The sequence below is a fragment of the Stomoxys calcitrans genome, chromosome 2 (genome assembly GCF_963082655.1).
Source record: "Stomoxys calcitrans chromosome 2, idStoCalc2.1, whole genome shotgun sequence".
In the NCBI taxonomy this organism is placed as follows: domain Eukaryota; kingdom Metazoa; phylum Arthropoda; class Insecta; order Diptera; family Muscidae; genus Stomoxys; species Stomoxys calcitrans.
In genome coordinates this window covers 173,742,336-173,768,432 of record NC_081553.1, presented here as the reverse complement: position 1 = coordinate 173,768,432, position 26,097 = coordinate 173,742,336, and the positions used below count along the sequence as shown (strand labels likewise).

Sequence of the window (26,097 nt, the reverse complement as noted above, 5' to 3'; positions counted from 1 at the left end):
TTGTAGCGCTCAAGAAGTCATAGCAGGATATCGGTTTACAAGGGAGCTATACCAGTTTATAGACCGATTTGGACCGTACTTGGCACATCTCTTAGAAGTCATAACAATTTTTAAACACACCACTATAGGCTAGCTTTACGCATTCGACCTCTATCGTGAATGGCAGTCACAACAGAGCACTATATGCAAAATTTTAGTCAAGTCGGACAAAAATTGCGGCTTCCAGGAGCTCAAGAAGTCACATCGGAAGATCGGTTTATATGGGAGCTATATCAAGTCATAGACCCATTTGAATCGTACTTGGCACATTTCTTAGAAGTCATAACAGTTTTTATACCCACCACTATGGGCTAACTTTACGCGTTCGACCTTTATCGTGATTTCGACAAACGGACGGACGGACATGTCTAGGTCGACTCATGACGATCAAGAATGTATATACTTTATGGGACCTTTGACGAATATTTCGAGGTGTTGCAAACGGAATGACTAGATTAGTATACCCCCATCTTATGGTGGTGGGTATGCAAATTTTGCCCATGAACATTCCACTAAGGAACTGAGGCAAACTTCTCACATATTAATGAGTGCAGTCCGATACAAAATTAAGCTCAATGATAAGGGGCCTCCTTTTTATAGCCGAGTCCGAACGGCGTGCCGCAGTGCGACACTTATTTGGAGAGAAGTTTTACATGGCATAGTACCTCACAAATGATGGCAGCATTAGGAGAGGAAAACCACCGCTGAAAATTTTTTCTGATGGTCTCGCCAGGATTCGAACCCAGGCGTTCAACGTCACAGGCGGGCATGCTAACCTCTGCGCTACGGTGGTGGATATAAAAAACAAGTTTTCAAAAAATAATAATTGGACAGTCATATAAAGTCAGAATTGAATATTTCGATGTGTTGCAAACGGAATGACAAAATGAATGTACTTCCGTCCTCCGGTGGTGGGTATAAAAATCTTTATATATAATTGTATGGCTAAAGTTCTGAATATAAAGAGTATTTATACAAAGTACTTGAAACTTGCGATCCATTTTGTAGGGTGCATGCGGTTCGGCCTGGCCTAATTTGTACCGCTTTTGCTCTTTCCATTTAATCACTATTTAGAAGCTCTTAATGTTTTGTTGTGGTCTCCAGCAACCCATCCATGTTCAAAGACCTTTATTCGTAAAAGCTTTCAGATTAAAGGAACACTATGGTTTAGTAGAACTTTTTGACTGTTATGCTAAAATTTAGTGTAAGCTTTACTCACTTCTAGACATTAGTTGATCTCTAGCAGTGAACTTGTGCACATTGTAAACCTGTCAACGGACATGTTTGGCTGTTAGTGGATGAATTGCTGGATTACAGAATTCCACCTGCTCAGTAATTTAATTACTGCCGTCAAACTTAATTGATAAATAATTGCAATCAAGAAAAGTTCATAAATATTTTTATTTGTGAAATAATGAGTGGCAACAACGACAATAATGCGTTGAGCACATCTCCCACAATTCCCAAATGGATCGAAGCAAAACTCTTTGAGAAAGTACTTAAAGAAGTGGAAATAGAGTTCAAAGAAATTAAAAGTTTCAAAATTGAACCTGCGTTGGGGCCGGGAGAAAACTATGCAAGTTATATGCTAAAAATAGAATTTGTTATAAAACTGAATGGTAAGCTATACAAATTGAGATTAATTAATTTGTGAAAAGGGCGACGTTGCAAGAGTGGCATTGTATTTTAGTATTGACTAGCTTGTATGAAGCGTAGATTTACTTTAACAGTCCCCTTCAATGTTGACCTTTCAATTATGCGCTGGCCCATTAGAACACTTTTGTATCAACAGTTGGGTCCCATCATTCAATTGTAACTAATGTAGCGAAATATGTATGTCAAGTGGCTTTTTTTCGAATTTATTGACAGTTGTACAAAAAATTCTGTTAGAATTTAAAGAATTATACAAATACATTATTAAGGTTACATTATTTATTTATTAAGCAACAGAATGGGTGTGGGTGATGAAATAGAGCTGGAAATTACAAGAGAATGGTTTAAAATCGCCGGCATTAGGAGGGGCTAACCACAGCAGAAACTTTTTCCGATGTTCTTGCCAGGATTCGAACCCAGGCTTATATAGAATATATATAGAATAGTTTAATTTTCATCAGTTGCATCAATGTAGGATTGAGTTGTGACCTCTTCTAGAATATAAGGACGAATTTTCTTTTGAATATTTTATTCTGCTTTTTATACCAACCATCGAAGGATGGGGTACATTCATTTTGTTATTCCATTTGCAACACATCGAAATATCCATTTCAGACCCTATAAAGTATATAAATTCTTGATCAGCGTAAAAATCTAAGACAATCCAGACATGTACGTCCGTCTGTCTGTTTAAATCACGCTACAGTCTTTACAAATAGAGATATTGAGTTCGAAGATGAGCTATATCGGACTATATCTTGATATATCCCCCATATAGACCGATCGCCCGATTTAGAGTCTAAGGCCCATAAAAATCACATTTATTTTCCGATTTTGATGAAATGTGAGACAGTGACATGTGTCAGTCCCTTCGACATCCTTCTTCAATTTGGTCTAGATCGGTCCAGACTTGGATATAGCTGCCATATAGACCTATCCTCCGATTTAGGGCCTTAGGCCCATAAAATACGCATTTATTGTCCGATGTCGCCGAAATTTGGGACGGTGAGTTAGGTTCAGCCCCTTGACATACTTCAGCAATATGGCACAGATCGATCCAGATTTGGATATAGCTGCCATTTAGACCGATCTCATGGTTTTAGGTTTTGGGGCCATAAAAGGCGCATTTATTGTCCGATGTCGCTGACATTTGAGATAGTGAGTTGTGTTAGGCTCTTCGACATCCTTCGTAAATTTGGCCCAGATCATTCCAGATTTGAATATAGCTGCCATATAGACCGATCTCTCGATTTAAGGTTTTAGGCCCATAAAAGGCACATTTATTGTCCGATTTCGCCGAAATTTGACAGAGGGACTGATGATTGGCTTCTCGACCTCCGTGTCCTATATATAAAGATCGGTTTATTTTTAGATATATCTATTAAAAAACCAATATTTCGTTTCACACAATTGTACAATGACTTGTGTTTATTGGTATTTGGTCCGAACCGGAACATATTTCGATAAAGCTGATATGGGGGCATAAATTATGCATTTTTGACCGGGTTATGGCGAAAGGTATTTACGCATATACCCGAGGTGGTGGTTATCCAAACTGTGCAATATTTCCGCTGTATATCTATATTTTTAAAGACTGTAACTTGATTTCAACAGACAGACGGACGGACAGGTCTAGATCGTCTTAGATTTTTATGCTGATCAAGTATATATATACTTGATAGGGTCGGAAATAGATATTTCGATGTATTGCAAACGGAATGACAAAATGAATATACCCCCATCCTTCGGTGGTGGGTATAAAAACATGTTCTTTTATCGACAACTAAATCCATCGTTTTTCAGAAATGAAGTTTACTTGGTGAAAATTTCCTTTATATCAAACGAATTATTTTTTTGCATGTGGTATTGAGAATAGGCAACATGGGATCAGATTTGGATATAGAACCCACATGAACCTATCCCCAGTTCGGAATTCTTGAGCCCGCAGGGCCTAAATTTTAATCCGATTTGGCAGAAACATTTCTCCACTTCTGTTCTGGCTTCCAACATCCATGCCGATTATTACCTGATTCGGTCGACAAACTGCTGTAGCCTCCAAATAAACCGATCAACGGATTTGACTGCTTCAGCTCCTAGAAGCCCTTCTGTGTATATCTCCCGCACTTGATTCTGTTATGCCTTCCCGCATCCATGTCGAGTATGATCCGATCCGGCCTACATAACGATATAAGCCCCCTTGAATACCTATACTCCGATATGTATTTTTGCGGTCGTAGAAGCCGCAATCAATTCCCTATTTGATTATTGCAAAATAATTCAAATACAAACTGAGTTAATGAGGGTAAATCTTCAGCGGAATCCCTAGTTGTGGGAACCCAAGATTCGACCCGGCCGAACATAGCACGTTTTTATACTCAATAGCATAGAATGGAGAGCATACTATCTGGTCATTCCGTTTGTAACACCTTGAAATATTGGCCTGGGACTTATGTATTCTTAGTCGTCTTTTCTGAATCGATCTAGCTATGTAGGTCCGTCCGTCCTTCGTCTCTCGAAATCACGATAGCGGTCGAACACTTAAGGCTTGAAATTGACACAGAAAGTTGCATTATGTCCTTCTCATTTTCGTTTGAACTATGGATAATGGGAAATTAACGATAGCATCGATACTATCGATATTTATTATTAGATATCTCGAAAATATCGAATGTTGCTATTATCGGTAGTTTACCAGCTCTACTGGGACGTCTGATCTAGGCGGCAACAGCAAAGCGATTGACCTCTTCAAGTGTAGATTGGGCTACATAATTTCGGAGTGTTCACAACCCAAACTTTATGACCATAAGTCATTCTTTGCCCTTTGGGTCTGACATTGAAGACTTAGCTTAAATGTCGCTAAAGGCATACCGACAGATTTGAGTTCCCCTAGAATAAGCAAGGTAGTCCCTAATCTCGTAAGCTCGTCTGCTCTACAATTCTCAGGGAATTGTAGAGCTACCTCTGTAATGACATGCCCGTCCGTCTGTCGAAATCATGATAGCGGTTGAACGCGTAAAGCGTTGGGGATTGCAAATGGGCCATATCGGTTCAGATTTAGATATAGCTTCCACATCGGTTTATATGGGAGCTATATCTAAATCTGAATTTTGACCACACTTAGCAGGAGATAAACCGATCTCCAGATTTGAATTTTGAGCCCTTAGAAGCCTTAATTTTTGTCCGATTTGGCTGAAATTTTGCAGGTAGTGTTCTGTTATGACTCTCAACAACTATGCTAAGTGTGGTCAAAATTGGTCTATAACCTGATATTGCTGCCATATAAACGAATCTTCCAATTTGACTTCTTGAGCCCTTACAAGCTGCAATTGGTGTTCGTTTTGGCGGAAATTTTGCATGCTGTGTTTTGTTACGTCTTCCAATAACTGTGCCAAATACGGTCATAATGAGTCTATAACCTGATAAAGCTCCCATGTAAACCGGTCTCTCGATTATACTTGTTCGGTTCCTAGAAGCTTTATTATTTTTGCTTTTTTGGCAGAAGGTTGGTATGTAGAATAAAAATATGCCCTTCAACTAAATTTATTTTGTATACATTTTTAATAGAATCCAATGTGGTGGGATCCCAATATTCGGCCCGGCCGAACTTTACTTGCCGTTTTACTTGCTTTGTTTTGTGTATTTATTTCTGTTCTCTGCATAATTTTATTTCAGATGATACATTAAAACACGTCGATTTTATGTTAAAAGTTGGCCAGGACTCAGAGCTCTATCGTGAAATGGTACAGGCATATGACGTTTTTGACATTGAGAAGGGCATGTATCAGGATATAATACCAGAAATCGAAGAAATGCTAATGAAAGTCGATATCAAAGTTCGTTTTGGTGCCAAGACATATACACTGCCCACAACAGAGCCACACATTCTAATGGAAAATTTAAAAACACAAGGATTTCGTAATGCGAATCGTCTGGATGGCTTGGATGTGGAACACATGGAAAGTGTTCTTAAGAAAATGGCCCAGTGGCATGCAGCTTCTGCAGTAAGGGTAGCCCGCAAAGGCACATATTTGGAGAAATATGCCAAGGGCTATCTGAAACCAGAATCACATAAACTTATTACGGAGATGTATGGCAGTACTACGAATGTTCTACTGGAATGTGTTAGACAATATTCCAACGCCCATCTGTATTATGATAAAGTTGAAAAAATGCAATACAAATTGACTGAAAATCTATACAAGACCGTAGCTGAAGCTGCAGATAACGATGAAGAATTTAAGGTCCTTAATCATGGCGATATATGGTCGAATAATATCATGTTCCAATATGACAAACATAGCGGTAACTTAATTGAGACTTATTTTGTTGACTACCAAATGCCACTGTACACATCACCTGCATTGGATGTGCTATATTTTATAATGTCCTCTAGCAAATACGAAATTAAATTGGAGAGATTCGACTACATGATTGCATTCTACTATAAGCAACTTAGAGAAGTGTTAACTTTATTAAAATATCCTAAAAGGATACCAACGCTAAGGGATGTTCAATGTACGATGTACAAAAATGGAATATGGGGTATGTACTTAATTATTTTGTCTATTTGTAGAACTTACAGACACTCAGGGAGTCAAATCATGCTATCCGTTTATAAAGAGTCTAAGTTTAATTATGGATTGCTTTATTCATTAGAATGGGCGGACGGACGGAAAGACGATCTTGACAACATCTGGGGATAAGTATTGCGGCTTACAGGAACTCAAGAAGATCGGTTTATATGAAAGCTATAACAGATTTTAGACCGACTCAGACTTTGGTGCGCAAGGTCATAGGAGAAGTCCTTGCACTAAATTTTATGCCAAATCGGATAAGAATTGCGCCCTTGAGAAATATAATCGCGAGATCATTTTATTGTACTTTATTTGGAACAAAAGTTTCCTTGGAATATTTATTTTCGACAATTAAAGATCTTTTAGTGAAATACCATGCTAACTTGACTAACAGTTTAACAATATAAGTGCCTTTATCTAAATCCCATATGATCTTTATTGGTCTACGAATTTAAGTTTGGATGTAAAGTGTACTCCATCCTTAAAATACTTAATTTCAGCCCGATATTCGCATGATGTCTGATTTAGAGGTGTTTTCGGGGGAGAGGTGGTCCCCCATATACTTGGCCCTGAAAAATATCAGCGTCGTGCTCTTCTCTCAAATACTTTTATTTAAACCCCATATTCCCATTGGCTTAAGAGAAGTTTACAGGATGAGGCGTCCCCCAAATACATGGCCCCAAAATTGGTTATCAAATTCGTTTTTTAATCTCAAATACCTTTCATTTGAGCCACATATTGCGATGGTCGAAAACTTTTTTCCCTTTGGGGGTGTTTTGGAGAGGGACGATGCCCTAAATACATTGTCCCACATTTGGAGATCAAATTCGAATTCTACTCCCAAATACCTTTATTTGAGCCCCATATTGCGATGTTCACTAAAAAATTGCTATTTGTGGGGTATTTTGGAAAAGGGGTAGACCCCCAGAAAATTGGTTCCGAAAATGGGTTCTTGCTCTAACCCCCTATACCTTTCATTTAAGCTCCACATTGACATGGCCAGTAAATATGCCCGATTTAGGGGTGTTTTGGGGATTGGGGTGGTCCCCAAAACACAAAGCCCGGAAAATATATCAGCAACGTGCTCTATTTTCATATAACTACATATTTTTTATTTGAACCCCATATTGCCATTGGCCCCGAAATTGGATATCAAATTCGTTTTCTAATCTCATTTAAACTCCTTATTGCAAAAGTCAGCAAATATGTCCGGTTTGGAGTATTGGCCCTAAAAACTATGAATATTTAGTTACACTCTTTTTAAGATCCAAAATGTCTTATTGAGCAAATACGTCCTATTTGGGGGTGGGGTGGGGTTGGGGTTTGGCCCCATAGACTCATTTCCCGAATATTGATATCATATTTGTGCTTTACTCCCAAAGACCTTTCATTTGAGCCCCATGTGGCTATGGTCGTAAACGTGTGCCCTTTGGGGGTAGGTTTTTGGGGAGAGGCGGCCCCCCAAACACTTGGTCTCATATTTGGATATAAGATTCTAAATCTACACTCAAATACCATTTATTTAAGCCCCAGTCAGTAAATAAGTCCTATTTGGGGGGTGTTTTAGGGAAGGGGTGGTCCCCCAGAAACGTGGTCCCACATTTGGATATCAGATTCGTATTCTACTCGCAAATATTGGGTTGTCCAAAAATTTTTTAAAAGAAAGTAAATGCATTTTTAATAAAGCTTAGAATGAACTTTAATCAAATATATAATTGCATTTTGTTCGATAACCTTTTGCCATCTTCCTGGCAAATTTAGTATTCCACGCTCATAGAACTTCTGGCCTTTATCTGCAAAAAACTGAACCAAGTGCGATTTTATAGCCTCATCATTGCCGAAAGTTTTACCATTTAAGGAGTTCTGCAAAGATCGAAATAAATGGTAGTCTGATGGTGCAAGGTCAGGGCTATATGGTGGATGCATCAAAAGTTCCCAGCCAAGCTTACTCAGTTTTTGGCGAGTGACCAAAGATGTGTGCGGTCTAGCGTTGTCCTGGTGGAATATGACACCTTTACGATTGACCAATTCTGGTCGCTTCTCCTTGATGGCTGTATTCAATCTGTCCAATTGTTGACAGTAAACATCCGAATTAATCGTTTGGTGCCTTGGAAGCAGCTCCAAATATACCACACCCTTCCAATCCCACCAAACAGACAGCATAACCTTCTTTTGGTGGATATCAGCCTTTGAAGTGGTTTGAGCTGGTTCGCCATGCTTGGACCATGATCGTTTTCGACTACCGTTGTTGTAAACAATCCATTTTTCATCTCCAGTTATGATTCGTTTTAAAAACGGATCGAATTCATTGCGTTTAAGGTGCATATCACAAGCGTTGATTCGGTTTGTTAAATGAATTTCTTTCAATACATGTGGTACCCATATTAAAATTGACGCCAAACAAACAAATGTAAACAAAATTTCGGGCACTTTTTTCTAAAGCAAGCTTAAAGTAACAGCTGATAACTGACAGAAGAAAGAATGCAATTACAGAGTCACAAGCCGTTGAAAAAATTTGTCAACGCCGACTATATTACCGACAATTACTTTTTGGGCAACCCAATACCTTTCATTTGAGTCCCATATTGCCATGATCGGTAAATATGTCCGATTTAGGGGTGTTTTGGGTCTTGGGGTGGTCCCCCTAACACTTGGTCCAACAATTGGATATCAGATACGGTTTCTTATCCTAAATACCTTTCATTTGAGTCCCATATTGTCGTGATTGGTCTAAAATTATGTTTGGTAGGTTTTAGGATGGGGCGGCCCCCCTAGGTACCCCATCCGAAATTTGGATACCAAATTTTTATTTTTAGGGTACTATATGAGAGCAAAAAAAATTTCGCTTAAATCGCCCATAGAAGCCACGTTTATTATCCTATTTCCCTTCCCTTTATCCCTTCGACATCCTTCGTCAATTTGGCTCAGATCGGTCCAGATTTGGATATAGCAGCCATATAGACCAATTCTCCGATTAAGGGTCTTAGGCCCATAAAAGCCACATTTATTGTCCGATTTTGCTGAAATTTGTACAGTGAGTTGTGTTACGTCCTTCGACATTCTTCGTCAAATTAGCTCAGATCGGTCCAGATTTGAATATAGCTGCCATATAGACCAATATCTCGATTTAAGATTTTAGGCCCATTAGAGTCGCATTTATTTTCCGATGTTGCAGAAATTTGGGAAAGTGAGTTGTGTTAGGCCCTTCGTCATCCTTCTTCAATATTGCCCAGATCGGTCCAGATTTGAATATAGCTGTCATATAGACCGATCTCTCGATTTAAAGTCTTGGCCCCATAAAAGGCGCATTTATTTTCCGATTTCACTGAAACTTGACGCAATGACTGATATTAGGCTTTTTGACATCCGTGTCGTATATGGTTCAGATCGGTTTATTTTTAGACATAGCTACTAATTAAAACCAATATTTTGTTATACACAATTGAACAATGACTTTTACTTATTAGTATTTGGTTCAAATCGGAACATATTTCGATATAACTGCTATGGGACATAAGGTATGCCATTTTCACTGGATTTTGATGAAAGGTAGTTTACATATATAACTGAGGTGTTGGGTATCCAAAGTTCGGCCCGGCCGAACTTATTGCCTTTTTACTTCTTTTATGTATGGATTGATATTTACAGTTAGTTCTAAAAATTTTACTTAACTCGATAATATTTGAATCATTTCATTTTTAGCCTTTACAACAGTCACCAATGTTATGTGCTGTGTCCTGTGTGATCCCTCTAACAACGCCAGTTTGGATAATTTCATTTCCAAGTCCGATGATGGTTTGGCATTTAAAAGACAAATGTTTTCTAATGATCGTTATCGAAAGCATATGGAAGCAGTACTACCTTGGCTACTACATCGTGGTCTTCTTGATGACTGAACAGAAAAAATATGCCATTGCATAATGAATTGCAAAGTGATAATGGTTCGAATTGCTTTTTTCATATTGAAGATTGTAAATTCTTATCATATGAGTTTTATGTTACTGATAGAAGACTAACATAGTTCATGTTCAATAATAAAGTCTACTCAATATTTTATCGTTCATTTATTAAACCACAAATTTCAATATCTATTATGGGTTAAAAGGGTAAATGTTTTGGAAGGTCATTATTGAGGTTATTCTATTGGTATTGATATTGGATCAAATCGGTGTTGCCATTAAAACGAGTTTCAGATCAAAGAGGCTAATTGTTCATCACATTAAAATTAAATGCCTTGAGGAGAGTTTATTCAGCCCCCACAATATCCTTTCCAAATTCAGCTCTTACAATATGGGCTTTATATCAAAAAGTGGATCAATGTGAATAATACTTGGAACAGATGTATGTTAAAGTGTCTACTATATCTTCAACTCTATCAATATCGGATGAGTATTTGCCCTTCAAGATATATAATCAGAAGATTGGCCTACATCTAGGCTTCAGACCGATGGCTTTGGTGCAGGCAAATCCTCCTGCAGAGACAAAGGAAGAAATCTGGTAACTGATACACATAGTGTGCTGAGGACATGGAAAGAATATTTTGCGCAGCTGCTAGTGTTCGACGATGGCGGCGAAGTGGTTACCACAGAACCAATCCCAAATGATATTAGAGAATGTTTACCTCCTAGTCTGAAAGAGGTCCACGTAGTAGTGACCCCACTGAAGAACAACAATGCAGCAGGAGCCGATGGGTTGCCCCCTGAACTATTTAGGATCGGAGGCGACACGCTGATAAGGTGCGTGTATCAGATTGTCTGCTCGATCTGGCTAGAAGAACGCATACCCGATGATTGGAACTTCAGCATACTATGTCCCTTACAGTAGAAAGGATTTAAGAAGGAATTTGCCAACTACAAAGGAATAAGTCTCCTTTTCATTGTATTCTATATACTTTCGAATGTACTATGTGAAAGCAGACATGGCAGTGCTTGGAGTGTTTGATAGAAAGATTCTTCGTAAAATTTATGGACTAGTTCGGATTGTTGGAGAGTATTGGCGTCATATGAACTACGGACTGTATGAGCTATATTTCGACATTACTATAGTAAAATGAATTAAAATACAACGTCTGTGTTGGCTATGTAATGCTGTTAGAATGAATGAAGGAGTCCCGTCAAGAAGTTCTTTGAAGGCGATTACGGTGGTATACGCAAATCGGTACTACGAAAAGCGCGATATTAAGATAAAGTGGTGGAAGACATCTCCAAACTTGGTCTCAGAGATTTTAGAAGGAGCGCAGAAGACCGAGGCGCTTGGAACGCTCTTCAAAGTTCGACTAATGGAACAAATGGTCTGTGTAAGCCAATTAAATTAAAATAAAGTAAATCTGAAATTTTAAGTTCTTTCATAGCCAATTAAAGTAAAGTAAAATAAATCTTATTAAGATCTCAGGCCAATAAAACGGGCATTTATTTCCCCATTTCGCAGAAATATAACGAATGGAGATGTGTTCAACCCTTCGATGTCCGTGTTGAGTATAGTTTAGATCCGAAAATTTTTGTGTATGGCCCTCATATAATCGATGGTCAGGTGAAAGTCTTTCGCCCATAAATAGCGCATTTCATGATTTTGTTCAAATAGGAATCGAAAGTACCGAGAGCCATTTCACTTACTCCCCGAATATGGTACAGATCGGATCATATTGGAAAATAGCTACAATCAGGGACGTAGTCGGGATTTTATTTTAGGGTGGGGAGGTGGGCACACCACATTTTTTACTTAATTTAAACCCAAATTATTACCAATTATTAGCAGATTTCAGTTCTCTTTCAGAGTTTATTTTGATTTATTTCGATGTCATGGGACACAATTATATTAAAGTCCTTCCAGTTTTGCACAATTCCGTTATGGTTTTTTTACCCACCACCACAGGATCGTCTCGATGTTCTGAGTCGATCTAACCATGTCCGTCCGTCTGTCGAAATCACGACAGCGGTCGTGATACTTATCGTTGATGTAGGTCATTGGAGATTGCAAATGGGCCATATCGGAACAGATTTAGATATAGCTCCCACATCAACCGATCTCCAGATTTGACTTCATTAGTCCTTACAAGCCTCAATTTTTGTCCGATTTGGCTTAAATTTGCCATGTAGTGTTCTTTTAAGACTTACTACAACTATGCTTAGTACGGTCCTAGCATCGGTCTATAACCTGAGCTCCCATATAAACCGATTTAACTTCTTGAGCCCTTACAAGGCGCAATTTTTAACCGATTTGGCATGTTTTCATGTAGTACGGTTAAAATCGGTCTATTTACACCCAACACCATCACTGTGGTACAGGGTATTGTAAGTTTGTGCATTTGTTTGCAACGCTAAGAAGGAGAAGAGCTAGAACCCATTTATAAGTATACCGATCGGCTAAAAATCACTTCCAGATTTAATTTAGCTATGTCCGTCTGTCTGCCCATGTATTCTTGTGATCAAGTTACAGGTCGCATGTATCGTCCGATTGTCATGTAATTTTGCACAAGTCTCTTTTTGGCCCACAGACGAACGCTATTGATTTTGATAGAAATCGGTTCAGATTTAGATATAGCTCCCATATATATCTTTCATCCGATATGGCCTTTTAAGGCTGTAGAATCCAAAATGTTGGTTCGATCTTTAAAAAATTTGGCATGGAATGTTTTATTCAACGTCCTCATTAGGGTGTTTAAAATTTCGGCAAAATCGGTCCAAGTTTAGATATAGCTCTCATATATAACTTTCATTCGATATACTTCTTATAGATGTAGGTCGATTAGGATTGTAAATGGGCCAAATCGGTCCATGTATATATGTAGCTGCCATATAAAACGATTTTGGGTCTTGACTTCTTGAACCTTTAGAGGGCGCAATTCTCTTCCAATTTGACTGAAATTTTGCAGGTAGAGTTTTCATATCACTTCCAACGACTGTGCCAAGTATGGTCAAAATCAGTTCATAGCCTGATATAGCTGCCATATAAACCGGTTTTGGGTCTTAATTTCTTGAGCTTCTAGAGAGCGCAATTCTTAGCTGACTTGGCTGCAATTTTGTGTGAGGTGTTTTATAAGGACTTCCAACAACTGGACTGGTTTGGTCAAAATCGGTGCATAACCTGATATAACTGCCATATAAACCGATCTTGGGTCTTGACTTCTTGAGCTTTTAGAAGGCGCAATTTTTATCAGATTTGGCTGTAATTTTGCACGTGGTGTTTTGGTATTACTTCCAACATTTGTGCGAAGTGTAGTCCAAATCGGTTCATAACCTGATATAGCTGCCATAAAAACCGATCTTGGGTCTTGCGTTCTTGAGCCGCTAGAGGGCGCAATTATCATCCGATTTGGCTACAATTTTGGGTGAGGTGTTTTGATATGACTTCCAACAACTGTGATGAGTTTGGCGCAAATCGGTACATAACCTGATATAGCTGCCATATAAACCGATGTGGCATCTTGACTTCTTGAGCCTCTAGAGGGCGCATTATTATCCAATTTGGTTTAAATTTTGTACAACGGCTTCTCCCGTGACCTTCAATATACGTGTGCAATTTGATCTGAATCGATATATAGCTTGATACAGCTCCCATATAAACCGATCTCTCGATTTTGCTTCTTGAGCCCCTACAAGGCGCAATTCTTATCCGAATGGACAGAAGTATTACACAATGTTCTGCATTCAATTCATTTATGGTCCGATTCGGACTATAACTTGATATAGCTCCAATAGCATAACAGTCCTTATTCATTATTCTTTGTTTGCCTAAATAGAGATACTGAGCAAAGAACTTGAAAAATGCGATCTATGGTGGAGGGTATAAAAGATTCGGCGCGGCCGAACTTATCACACTTTTACTTGTTAACATTTAATTTTTGCAATGAGACAAGTTTTAAAAGATAACAATAGACTTTCCTTCAGAAAATAATTAAGATTTGTGTATTAATTGAGGATGTTCTGCTCAATTAAGCGGCAAAGTACGTACATAGTACCCCAACCTAATGTTATAATAACAATATGAATATCATTCATTTATAATGAAGAAGTCTACATCGTGGGCATAAATTACTAACTACACCCGTTGAATCTAATTGAGCCCCATCTAACATTTCCCTGTTAGGTGGAGCTTTCATGTAGATGTTATTGTAGCTTTTGATATTTGAAAATTGTTCATCTGTAGTTGTTTAACATATAATTTTTTCTAAAAAAGATTTTTGTCGTTCTACAACAAAATAAATGAATTTTAAATTGCCATAGACATCATACGTGTATAACAAGTAGTGTTTTCAGTCGATCATTGTTTGGTCTAGCGTCCAGTCATTCGGAATTGTTGGAGTACGCGGTATTATCAGTTGATAACAATTCAATTCAGTTTAATTTATCCCAACAATTGTTTATTAAACAATGGGCGATAACAATGACAACGTTAATCAAAAGGCATCATCAGTTGTGCCTAACTGGATTGAGGCTAAAATATTTGAAGGAGCCCTGAAAGAGGCCGAACCCGAATTCAAGGAGATTAAGGACTATAAGATTGAACCTGCTTTGGCACCGGGCGAAAATTATGTCAGCTTAATGCTCAAGGTGGATTTTACGATCCAATTGAATGGTAAGCTATAATGATTTGTGAAAATATTTCGCCAATAAGCATGACCAAGCGTATTTAAATACGAAACATTTTTGCTTTCTGGTCAATTAAAAATGTGTGTGGCACTCAAGGGAAGAATAGTTATAACTCTAATACGTGTATTTTTATTTTTGTTTTAACGTTTGGGGTAATTAACATAAAGAATAGCAATGAGTACGCTACTTCACGAGATGTACGAGACATTGACAAGACAAAGTGTTTCATAGTAATGGTACAGTTGGTTAATTAATAATAAAAATGAAGAATATTTTGCTTGAACGAAACATATAATTTTTATATCCACCACCGAAGGATAGGGGTATATTTATTTTGTCATTCCATTTGCAACATATAGAAATATCCATTTCCGACCTTATTAAGTATATATATTCTTGATCAGCGTAAAAATCTAAGCCAATCTAGACATGTCCGTTCGTCTCTCTGTTGAAGACACGCTACAGTCTTTAATAAGTTAAAAGGCGTTAAGTTCGGCGGGGCCGAATTTTGGATACCCACCACCTCGAGTGTATATGCAAGTCACCTTTCGTCATAGTCCGCTGAAAAATGCATATTTTATGCTCCACATCAGCTATATCGAAATATGGTCCGTTTTGGACCAAATTCGGCACGGACATTGAGTGGTCTAAAAAGTACCAAATAAAGACCGATCTGAACCATATACAACCCTAACATAAGTCACTGGCTCAAATTTCAGCGAAATCGAATTTTAAATGCGCCTTTTAGAGGGCAAAGACTTTAAAACAAGAGATCGGACTATATGGCAGCTATATTCAAATCTGGACCGATCTGAGCCAAATTGCAGAAAGGTGTCGAGGGGCCTTACACAACTCACTGTCCCAAATGTCGGCAAAATCGGAAAAAATGCGCTTTTTATGGGCGCAAAACCTTAAATCGAGAGATCGGTCTATGTGGCAGCTATATCTAAATATAGTCCGATCTGAACCATATTTAGGTCGGATATTATGAGATCTTACCCTATTTACTGTGTCAAATTTCAGGGAAATCGGTTAAAAAATAAAGCTTTTATGGGCCTCAGACCCTTTATCTGCATTTTGGTCTATATGACAGCTATATCCAAATAAAGTGCGATCTGAACCATATTTAGATCAGATGTCAGGAGGCATGAAATAACCCACTGTTTTAAATTTCAGCGAAATCGGGTAATAAATAAAGCTTTTATGGCCTTCAGACCCTTTAACGGGAGATCGGTCTATATGGCAGCTATATCCAAATATATTGTAGTCCGATCTGAACCATATTTACGTCGGATGGCGGGAGGCTTAAAATATTCCACTGTTTTTAATTTCAGCGAAATCGGGTTGGAAATACAGCTTTTATGGCCTTCAGACCCTTTATCGGGAGATCGGTCTATATGGCAACTATATCTAAATATAGTCCAATCTGAACCGTATTTGGGTCGGATGCCGGGAGGCTTAAAATAACCCACTTCTGCAAATTTCAGCGATATCGGGTATTAATAAAGCTTTTATGACCTTCAGACCCATTATCAGCAGATCGGTCTATATGGCAGCTATACCTAAATATGGACCTATCTAATCCATATTTAGGTCAGATGTCAAGAGGCTTAAAATAACCCACTGTTACAAATTTCAGCGAAATCAGTTAATAAATAAAGCATTTATGGGTTTCGGGCCCTTTATCGGTAGATCGGTCTATATGGTAGCAGTCCGATCTGAAACACATTTGGGTCAGTGGTCGGAAGCCTTAAACTACTCACTGTTTCAAATTTCAACAAAATCGGCTGAAAAAAAGTTTTATGGGTATTAGACCCTTTATCGGAAAATCGGTCCGATTTAGCCCATTCATGAGCTTAACCAGCGTGCATCGAAAAGACGTATCTGTGCAAAATTTCAGCTCAATATCTGCATGTTTGAAGGCTCTAATGTGATTGCAACAGACGGACAGACTGACAATTACACGGACATCGTTAAATCCTCTTAGAATTTTACGACGATCCGAAATATATATACTTTGTAGGGTCTGAAATTGAAATTCCATTTGTTGCAAACGGAATGACTAGATCAATATACCCTCTATCCTACGGTGGAGGGTATAAAAATAGAGATATTGAGCTGAAACTTTGCACAGATTCTTTTTTTTTTTTTTTGTCCATAAGCAGGTTAAGTTCGAAGATGGGTTATATCGGACTATATCTTGATATAGCCCCCATATAGACAGATCCGCCGATTCAGGGTCTTAGGCCCAAAAAAGCCACATTTAATAACCGATTTTTCGGAAATTTTGGACAGTTAGTTGTGTTAGGCTCTTCGTCATCCTTTTTCAATTTGGCCCAAATCGGTCCAGATTTGGATATAGTTGCTATTTAGACCGATCTGCCGAGTAAGGGTCTTAGGCCCATAAAAGGAGCATTTATTTTCTGATTTTGCTGAAATTTGGGACAGTGAGTTGTGGTAGGCCCTTCGACATCCTTCTTCAATTTGGCCTAGATTGGTTCATATTTTAATATAGCTGCCAAATAGACCGATCTCACGACTTAAGGTCTTGGGCTCATAAAAGGCACATTTATAATCCGATCTCGGCGAAATTTGGGACAGAGAGTTGTGTTAGGCCCTTTGACAACTCTCTTTAATTTGACCCAGATCGGTTTAAACTAGAATATAACTGCCATATAGACCGATCCCTCGATTTAAAATCTTGGCCCCATGAAAGGCGCATTTTATGTCCGATGTCGCTGAAATTTGGGACAGTGAGTTGCGTTAGGCCCATCGACATTCTTCTATAAATTGGTTCAGATCGTTCTAGATTTGAATATAGCTGCCGCAATAGACCGATCTATCGGGTAAGGATGTCGTCCAAATTTGGGACAGTGAGTTATGTTAGGCTCTTCGACATCCTTCTTCAATTTGGCCTAGATTGGTTCATATTTGAATATAGCTGCCATATAGACCGATCTCTCGACTTAAGGTCTTAGGCCCATAGAAGGCACATTTATAATCCGATTTCGGCGAAATTTGGGGCAGAGAGTTGTGTTAGGCCCTTCGACATCTCTCCCTAATTAGGCCCAGAAGAGTTTAAACTAGAATATAGGTGCCATATAGACCGATCCCTCGATTTAAAATCTTGGCCCCATAAAAGGCACATTTATAATCCGATTTTGCTGAAATTTGACACGGTGACTTATGTTAGGCTTTTCGACATCCGTCGTATATGATTCAGATCGGTCTATATTTGGATATGGCTACTAAAAAGGCCAATATTTTGTATTAGAAAATTGAACAATGACTTGTACTTCTTAAATTCCGTGCCGAATTTGGTCCAAATCGGACCATATTTCGATACAGCTGCTATGGGAGCATAATTTATGCATTTTTCATCGGATTATGACGAAAGATGGTTTACATATTTACCCGAGGTGGTAGGTATCCAAACTTCGGCCTGGCCGTTCTTAATGCCTTCTTACAACAACAACAAATTTGTTATGACATGAAAAGAGCATCATGGGAATGAAGATATTCTCTATTTGCTCTTCCGTCGAAATATTCAATTAACATTCTCTATAATACATATCTAAATTAGAGGTGTATCTGGCCATAACTTGTTTTAATAATTAAGCTAATACGATGATTTGCCCATATGAAATCGATTTTTTTTTGTGTTTCACAGTGCACATGAATTGCACTGTGGAACCCAATATACAGCAATTACATAATTTTTATATAATTTTTGTTTTCACTTTCAGACGAATCGCTTAAACCCATCAGTTTTATGTTGAAAATCTGCCATGACTCTGAACTCTTTCGTCAAATGTTGGAGGGACACAATGTGTTTGATGTGGAGGCCGGCATGTATCGCCATGTCATACCTGAAATTGAGAAGATTCTAAGCGATGCCGGCATGAATGTTAGATTTGGCGCAAAGACATACACACTGCCCACAGAAGAGCCGTATATACTTTTGGAAAATCTAAAAGTACATGGTTTTCGCAACACCAAACGCCAAGAGGGACTTGATATGGTGCACATTAAAAGTGTTCTTAAAAAGTTGGCCCAATGGCATGCTGCCACAGCGGTAAGAGTGGCAACTAAAGGAAAATTTGAGGACAAATATGCCACTGGTTATTTAAAACCTGATGCATATGATATGATTAAGGGCATGTTTGATAACGCCACAGCTGTGTTATTGGAAAGTGTTCGCGAATTTACGGATTCCAATATATATTACGAGAAAGTGGTTAAATTACAAAATCAAATAACTGATGAATTATTCAAAGAAATGGGTATAGGTATTGGGGAAAACGAAGACGAATTCAAAGTGCTTAATCATGGAGACGCATGGTCGAATAACATTATGTTTCAGTACAACGAAGACAATGGGGATCTCAAGGAGACGTATTTTGTTGATTATCAGATACCAAGTTACACATCACCCGCTCAAGATCTATGGTACTTCATTATCTCATCCTGCAAATATGAGATTAAATTGGCCAATTTTGATTATGTGCTGGCTTACTATCATCAACAATTGGATGAATGTTTGCGTTTATTAAAGTATCCCAAGAAAATGCCGATGCTGAAGGATATTCATTGTATGATGTATACCCATGGAGTCTGGGGTAAGTAAAAGGGAATATTCATAAATTAGTGTTGTTGAAAAAACGTAGTGTTGTTGATAAACAAGTAAAAAGGTGTTAAATTCCGCCGCGCCGAACTTGGGTTACCACCACCTCGGGTATATATGTAAACCACCTTTCGTCAAAATCCGGAGAAAAATGCACACCTTATAGTCCATAGCAGCTATATCGAAATATGTACCGCTTTGGACCCACTACTAATAAGTACAAGTCATTGATCAATTGTGTATAACAAAATTTTGGTATTTTTAGTAGATATATCTAAAAATAAACCGGCCTGTACCATATACGACACAGATGTTTCGTATAAGCCTAACATGAGTCACTGTGTCAAATTTCAGTGAAATCGGATTATAAATGCGCCTTTTATGGAGCCCAGACTTAAAATCGAGATATCGGTCTATATGGCAGCTATATCCAAATCTGGACCGATTTGAGCCAAGTTGTAGAAAAATGTCAAAGAGCCTAACACAACTCACTTTCCCAAATTTCGGTGAAACCGGACAATAAATGCGCCTTTTATGGGCCCGAAACTTTAAATCGAAAGATCGGTCTTTATGGCAGCTATCTTTAAATGTGAACCGTTCTAGGCCAAATTGACGACGAATGTCGAAGAGCCTAACAAATTTCACTGTTACAAATTTCGGCGACATGGCACAATAAGTGAGCCTTTTATGGGCCCAAAACTTTAAATCGAGAGATCTTTGAAAGGAACCACTCTGCAATTGTCAAGGCAGGCGAGATACCTAGGCCTAATCCTCGACTTAAAACAGTCCTGGAAAAGTAAAGGGTGATTTTTTTGAGGTTAGGATTTTCATGCATTAGTATTTGACAGATCACGTGGGATTTCAGACATGGTGTCAAAGAGAAAGATGCTCAGTATGCTTTGACATTTCATCATGAATAGACTTACTAACGAGCAACGCTTGCAAATCATTGAATTTTATTACCAAAATCAGTGTTCGGTTCGAAATGTGTTCATTCACCGTAACGTTGCGTCCAACAGCATCTTTGAAAAAATACGGTCCAATGATTCCACCAGCGTACAAACCACACCAAACAGTGCATTTTTCGGGATGCATGGGCAGTTCTTGAACGGCTTCTGGTTGCTCTTCACTCCAAATGCGGCAATTTTGCTTATTTACGTAGCCATTCAACCAGAAATGAGCCTCATCGCTGTACAAAATTTGTCGATAAAAAAGCGGATTTTCTGCCAACTTTTCTAGGGCCCATTCACTGAAAATGATTTGCAAGCGTTGCTCGTTAGTAAGTCTATTCATGATGAAATGTCAAAGCATACTGAGCATCTTTCTCTTTGACACCATGTCTGAAATCCCACGTGATCTGTCAAATACTAATGCATGAAAATCCTAACCTCAAAAAAATCACCCTTTATAAGAAGAAAGATAAATTCTAATTCTCAACGTAACTTTACGTATTATTACAGCTTATGCTACAGCAACTAATGTCATGGCTGCAGTGTTATGCGATCCCACCGACAAGGCCAATCTGGATAACTTCATTTCCGAGACGGATGCTGGTTTGGCTTTCAAGAGGCAGATGTATTCCAATCCTCGTTATCGAAAGCACATGGAGGCACTATTACCTTGGCTATTAAATCGAGGTCTTTTGGAATGTTAACAATAGAATTTGTAAAAGTATTAGAAGATGTATTCAGAAAATAAAAGCATATGTAACCAATTACTTAATAAATTTTCGAAGCAAAGAGAGTTTTCAAAGATGTGGAAAGATGAGAATTATTTTTTGTTTTGATAAGCTAAACTAAAAATCAACTATTAAAATAAAAACCGGAATATATTTCATCCTCTCCTATTATATAGATTCATCAAGATTTATTCGGACGTAAAAAGAAGAAGCGGTGAGTTGTGAATTCAGGAGGCACCTTAGCAATTGTTGCTATAGACTTGTCTGAACTGAACTGAAGAACTGAAACTGAAGAGGTGCATCCAAGTAGGGTAAAGTGTCCGACGACCTGAGAAAAAGTTTTCTGGATGACTAAAAGAATTAAAACTAAATTGATTTCGTAAGGATGATGTCCCAAAGAACACAGAAAAAAACTGACCCTTGATCGTACCTGATCCACATTAAAAGTAAGGTAGCCAAAAATTTAGATCATTACATTGACTTTTGAGGGCGTGATTTCCTGTTGAAAATAAAGTTTTTATAAATTTTCAGACAGAGGCATAATTTTTTCATGATTTTTCTCTCATGTTACAGCTTAAGATCATTTTCAATACTTTTTATTGAAAGAATAGCATACCAATAAATATTTAAGTTTGGGCAAGTGTGTGTTGATGTTCAAAACACTTTGACTGGCATGGTGGAAAGCGATTTCGAATACACCATGTTTCTTCATCAACACTTTTGCCATATAGATACATGACGTAACAAAAATCGCGCCAGTCAAAGTGTTTTGAATATACTTTTGAACAACACTTGCCCAACTTTCTTCCTTTGCTATCCTATTCTTTGAATATGATCTCGGAGAATATGCAATATGTTCGAAAAATCACGAAAAAGATAACAAAAAAAATACAATAAGTAAAAGCGTGCTAAGTTCGGTCGGGCCGAATCTTATATATCCTCCACCATAGATCACATTTGTCGAGCTCTTCCACGATATCTCTTTTTAGGCAAACAAAGGATAAAACGAAAATAAATGCTATGTTATTGGAACAATATCAAGTTATGGTTCATTTCGGACCATAATCGAACTGAATATTGGAGACCATAATAGAAGTCATTGTGTAAAATTTCAGCCAAATCTAGTAAGAATTGCGCTCTATAGGGGCCGAAGAAGTGAAAAAGGGAGATTGGTTTATAGGGGAGCTGTATTAGGCTATAAACTGATTCATGCCATATTCGATACGTATGTTAAAGGTCATGTGAGAAGTCGCTGTACAAAATTTCAGCCAAATCGGATAATAATTGCGCCCTTTAGAGGCTCAAGAAGTCAAGATCCCATATCGACTTATATGGCAGCTATATCAGGTTACGGACCGATTTGAAATACTTTTAATACAGTTGTTAGAAGTCATAACAAAACACCTCATGCTAAATTTCAGCCAAATCGGATAATGATTGTGTCCTCTAGTGGCTCAAGAAGTCAAGACCCCAGATAGGTTTATATGACAGCTATATCAGTTTATGAACCAATTTCAACCATACTCAGCACTGTTGTTGGAAGTCATAATAAAACACCTCATGACAAATTTCAGCCAAATCGGATAAAAATTGTGCCCTCTAGCGGCTCAAGAAATCAAGATTCCAGATCGGTTGATATGGCAGCTATATAAAAACGTGGACCGACATAGCCCATTTACAATCCCAACCGACCTATACTAATAATTAGTATTTGTGCAAAAGTTCAAGCGGCTAGCTTTACTACTTCGAACGTTAGCGTGCTTTCGACAGACAGACAGACGGACATGGCTAGATCGACTTAAATCTCACGACGATCAAGAATATATATACTTTGTGGGGTCTTAGACAAATATTTCGAGGAGTTACAAACAGAATGACGAAATTATTGGGTTGCCCAAAAAGTAATTGGGGATTTTTCATATAGTCGGCGTTGACAAATTTTTTCACAGCTTGTGACTCTGTAATTGCATTCTTTCTTCTGTCAGTTATCAGCTGTTACTTTTAGCTTGCTTTAGAAAAAAACTATATTTGATTAAAGTTCATTCTAAGTTTTCTTAAAAATGCATTTAATTTCTTTCTAAATCCGTAATTACTTTTTGGGCAACCCAATAGTATACCCCCATCCTATGGTGGAGGGTATAAAAATAAAAGAGCGCAAACAGACAAAGAACAAGTAAAAGCATGCTAAGTTCGGCCTGGCCGAATCTTATATACCCTCCACCATGGATCGCATATGTCGTGTTCTTTTCCCGTCATCTCTTCTTAGGCACAAAAAGGATATAGAAAAGATTTGCTCTGCTATTAGAGCGATATTAAAATATGGTTCGGTTTGAACCACAATTAAATTATATGTTGGAGACCTATGAAAAATGTCAGCCAATTCGAATAAGAATTGCGCCCTTTGGGAGCTCAAGAAGTAGAATAGAGAGATCGATTTATATGGGAGCTGTATCGGGCAATAGACCGATTCAGACCATAATAAACACGTATGTTGATGGTCATGAGAGGATCCGTCGTACAAAATTTCATATCGGATAATAATTGCGACCTCTAGGGGTCAAGAAGTCAATATCCCAGATCGGTTTATATGGCAGCTATATCAAAACATGAACCATACTTAGCACAGTTGTTGGATATCATAACAAAATACTTCGTGCAAAAACTCATTCAAATCGGATAAGAATTGCGCCCTCTAGAGGCTCAAGAAGTCAAAACCCAAGATCGGTTTATATGGCAGCTATATCAAAACATGAACCGATTTCAACCATACTTGGCACAGTTGTTGGATGTCATAACAAAACACGTCGTGCAAAATTTCATTCCCATCGGATAAGAACTGCGCACTCTAGAGGCTCAAGAAGTCAAGACCCAAGATCGGTTTATATGGCAGCTATACCAAAACATGAACCGATTTGAAGCATACTTAGCACAGTTGTTGGATATTATAACGAAACACGTCATGCAAAATTTCATTCCAATCGGATAAGAACTGCGCACTCTAGAGGCTCAAAAAGTCAAGACCCAAGATCGGTTTATATGGCAGCTATATCAGGTTATGGACCTATTTCAACCATACTTGGCACAGTTGTTGGATGTCGTAACAAAACACGTCGTGCAAAATTTCATTCCAATCGGATAAGAATTGCGCACTCTAGAGGCTCAAGAAGTCAAGACCCAAGATCGGTTTATATGGCAGCTATATCAGGTTATGAACCGATTTGAACCATACTTGGCACAGTTGTTGGATATCATAACGAAACACGTCGTGCAAAATTTCATTCCAATCGGATAAGAATTGCGCACTCTAGAGGCTCAAGAAGTCAAGACCCAAGATCGGTTTATATGGCAGCTATACCAAACCATTAACCGCTTTGAACCATACTTAGCACAGTTGTTGGATATCATAACAAAACACGTCGTGCAAAATTTCATTCTGATCGGATAAGAATTGCGCACGCTAGAGGCTCAAGAAGTCAAGACCCAAAATCGGATTATATGGCAGCTATATCAAAACATGGACCGATATGGCCCTACACTAATAAGAAGTATTTGTGCAAAATTTCAAGCGGCTAGCTTAACACCTTCGGAATTTAGCGTGCTTTCAACAGACAGATGGACGGACATGGCTAGATCGACATAAAATGTCGCGACGATCAAGAATATATATACTTTATGGGGTCTCAGACGAATATTTCGAGTAGTTACAAACAGTATGACGAAATTAGTATACACCCCATCTTATGGTGGAGGGTATAAAAATATAATATCTGAAAATTTTAGCAGACTGAAATAACAAATTCTGGTTGAGGTAGGAGGTAGAGGTAGGTTAGAGAGTTTTGCTCAGTAAAAAATTATTCTGAACCACTATGAAACGCTTCGGCAGTTTAGTAGGTCCATCTGATGGCTTGTTCCACGATCTTGACTTAACAATACGAAGGTTTTTCACTGCCAGGCTTGAGGTTAGTAAATTACACTGCGGGCTGGCATCTCAATATGTCATACGATACAGTGATGTAGCCTTCAAACCGAAAGTTGCTGACAGAAGCAGCTTCTACAGATTTATGGAACCATATTGCAGTTTGTGGTGGCAATACAGATACCTTGATGTAGGGAAGTTTGAATGTTATTGTAAGGGGTTAGGCGTTTATCGAATATATGATAAACAGTCCAAATTGTATAGGGGAGAAGACGATGGGAAATCTTGAAGGAATGGAAGAGGTTTTGGATCGGATACCTAAGACGACACTTGAAATCTAGTGCCAGGCACTGTTGCCAGCGGCAAAGTCTTGGGTTGACGGAACTCTGGAAGAGCCATCTGGAAGTTCATGTTACACGGATGGAGCAAAGCTAGGAGACAGAGTGCGCTTGGGGGTCTACATTGAGAGCCCAGCGACTGAGATCTATTTCCGATTGCCTCCACACTACGGTCTTGCATGCGGAGGTTTGGGAGACTATGGAATGCGTGTAGTGTTATGGTCTTTACGTGGGCAATTCGAGTGTGTAAAACTTTTCGGACAGTAAACTGGCCATCAAGGCAATAGCAACCAGGACGGAAAGGTCACGAAGAGTCTTGAAATGTAGGGAGCAGACTAACGCCTTCTCTGAGAATGGCACAATCCGCATGTTGTTTGGTTGCTAGGCCATAGCAGAATAAGGAGAAATGAAAAAGCAAACGATTTGACAGTGAAGGCTTGAGGACTGCCGTCAATAAGCTTGTCTAATCCGAACCATTCGGGGCGTTGCGGTCCATGTTAACGGCATATGCGAGGAACGCGCATGTTACACTGGGGAACAGTGAAACAATCTGTAGGATGACGAAAATCTTAAGGGGAGATCTGGATCGTGAGAAGACGAGGCTATTACTTCTAGGAAGTAAGAAGTACATCAGTATAAATTTCGGTTTCATAACAGGACACATAGGACTATGAGCTCAATTATGTA

General features: G+C 38.4%; 1 protein-coding gene across 1 annotated transcript; it reads left to right on the top strand.

Annotated features, from left to right (window-relative positions):
• The first annotated feature begins 1,285 nt into the window (after positions 1-1,285).
• LOC106087290 (uncharacterized) lies at positions 1,286-21,248 on the top strand. The gene is made up of 4 exons (XM_013252281.2): positions 1,286-1,658; positions 5,365-6,234; positions 18,601-19,473; positions 20,939-21,248. The coding sequence occupies exons 1-4, from the start codon at positions 1,454-1,456 to the stop codon at positions 21,130-21,132; spliced, it is 2,142 nt and encodes a 713-aa protein (XP_013107735.2). The 5' UTR covers positions 1,286-1,453; the 3' UTR covers positions 21,133-21,248.
• Positions 21,249-26,097: the final 4,849 nt, after the last annotated feature.

Coding starts and splice junctions, on each gene's coding strand:
- LOC106087290 (XM_013252281.2), top strand. CDS start 1,454: ATGAGTGGCAACAACGACAATAATGCGTTGAGCACATCTCCCACAATT. Junction 1,659..5,364: donor ATTTGTTATAAAACTGAATG/GTAAGCTATACA, acceptor ATTTTATTTCAG/ATGATACATTAAAACACGTC. Junction 6,235..18,600: donor GTACAAAAATGGAATATGGG/GTATGTACTTAA, acceptor TTTCACTTTCAG/ACGAATCGCTTAAACCCATC.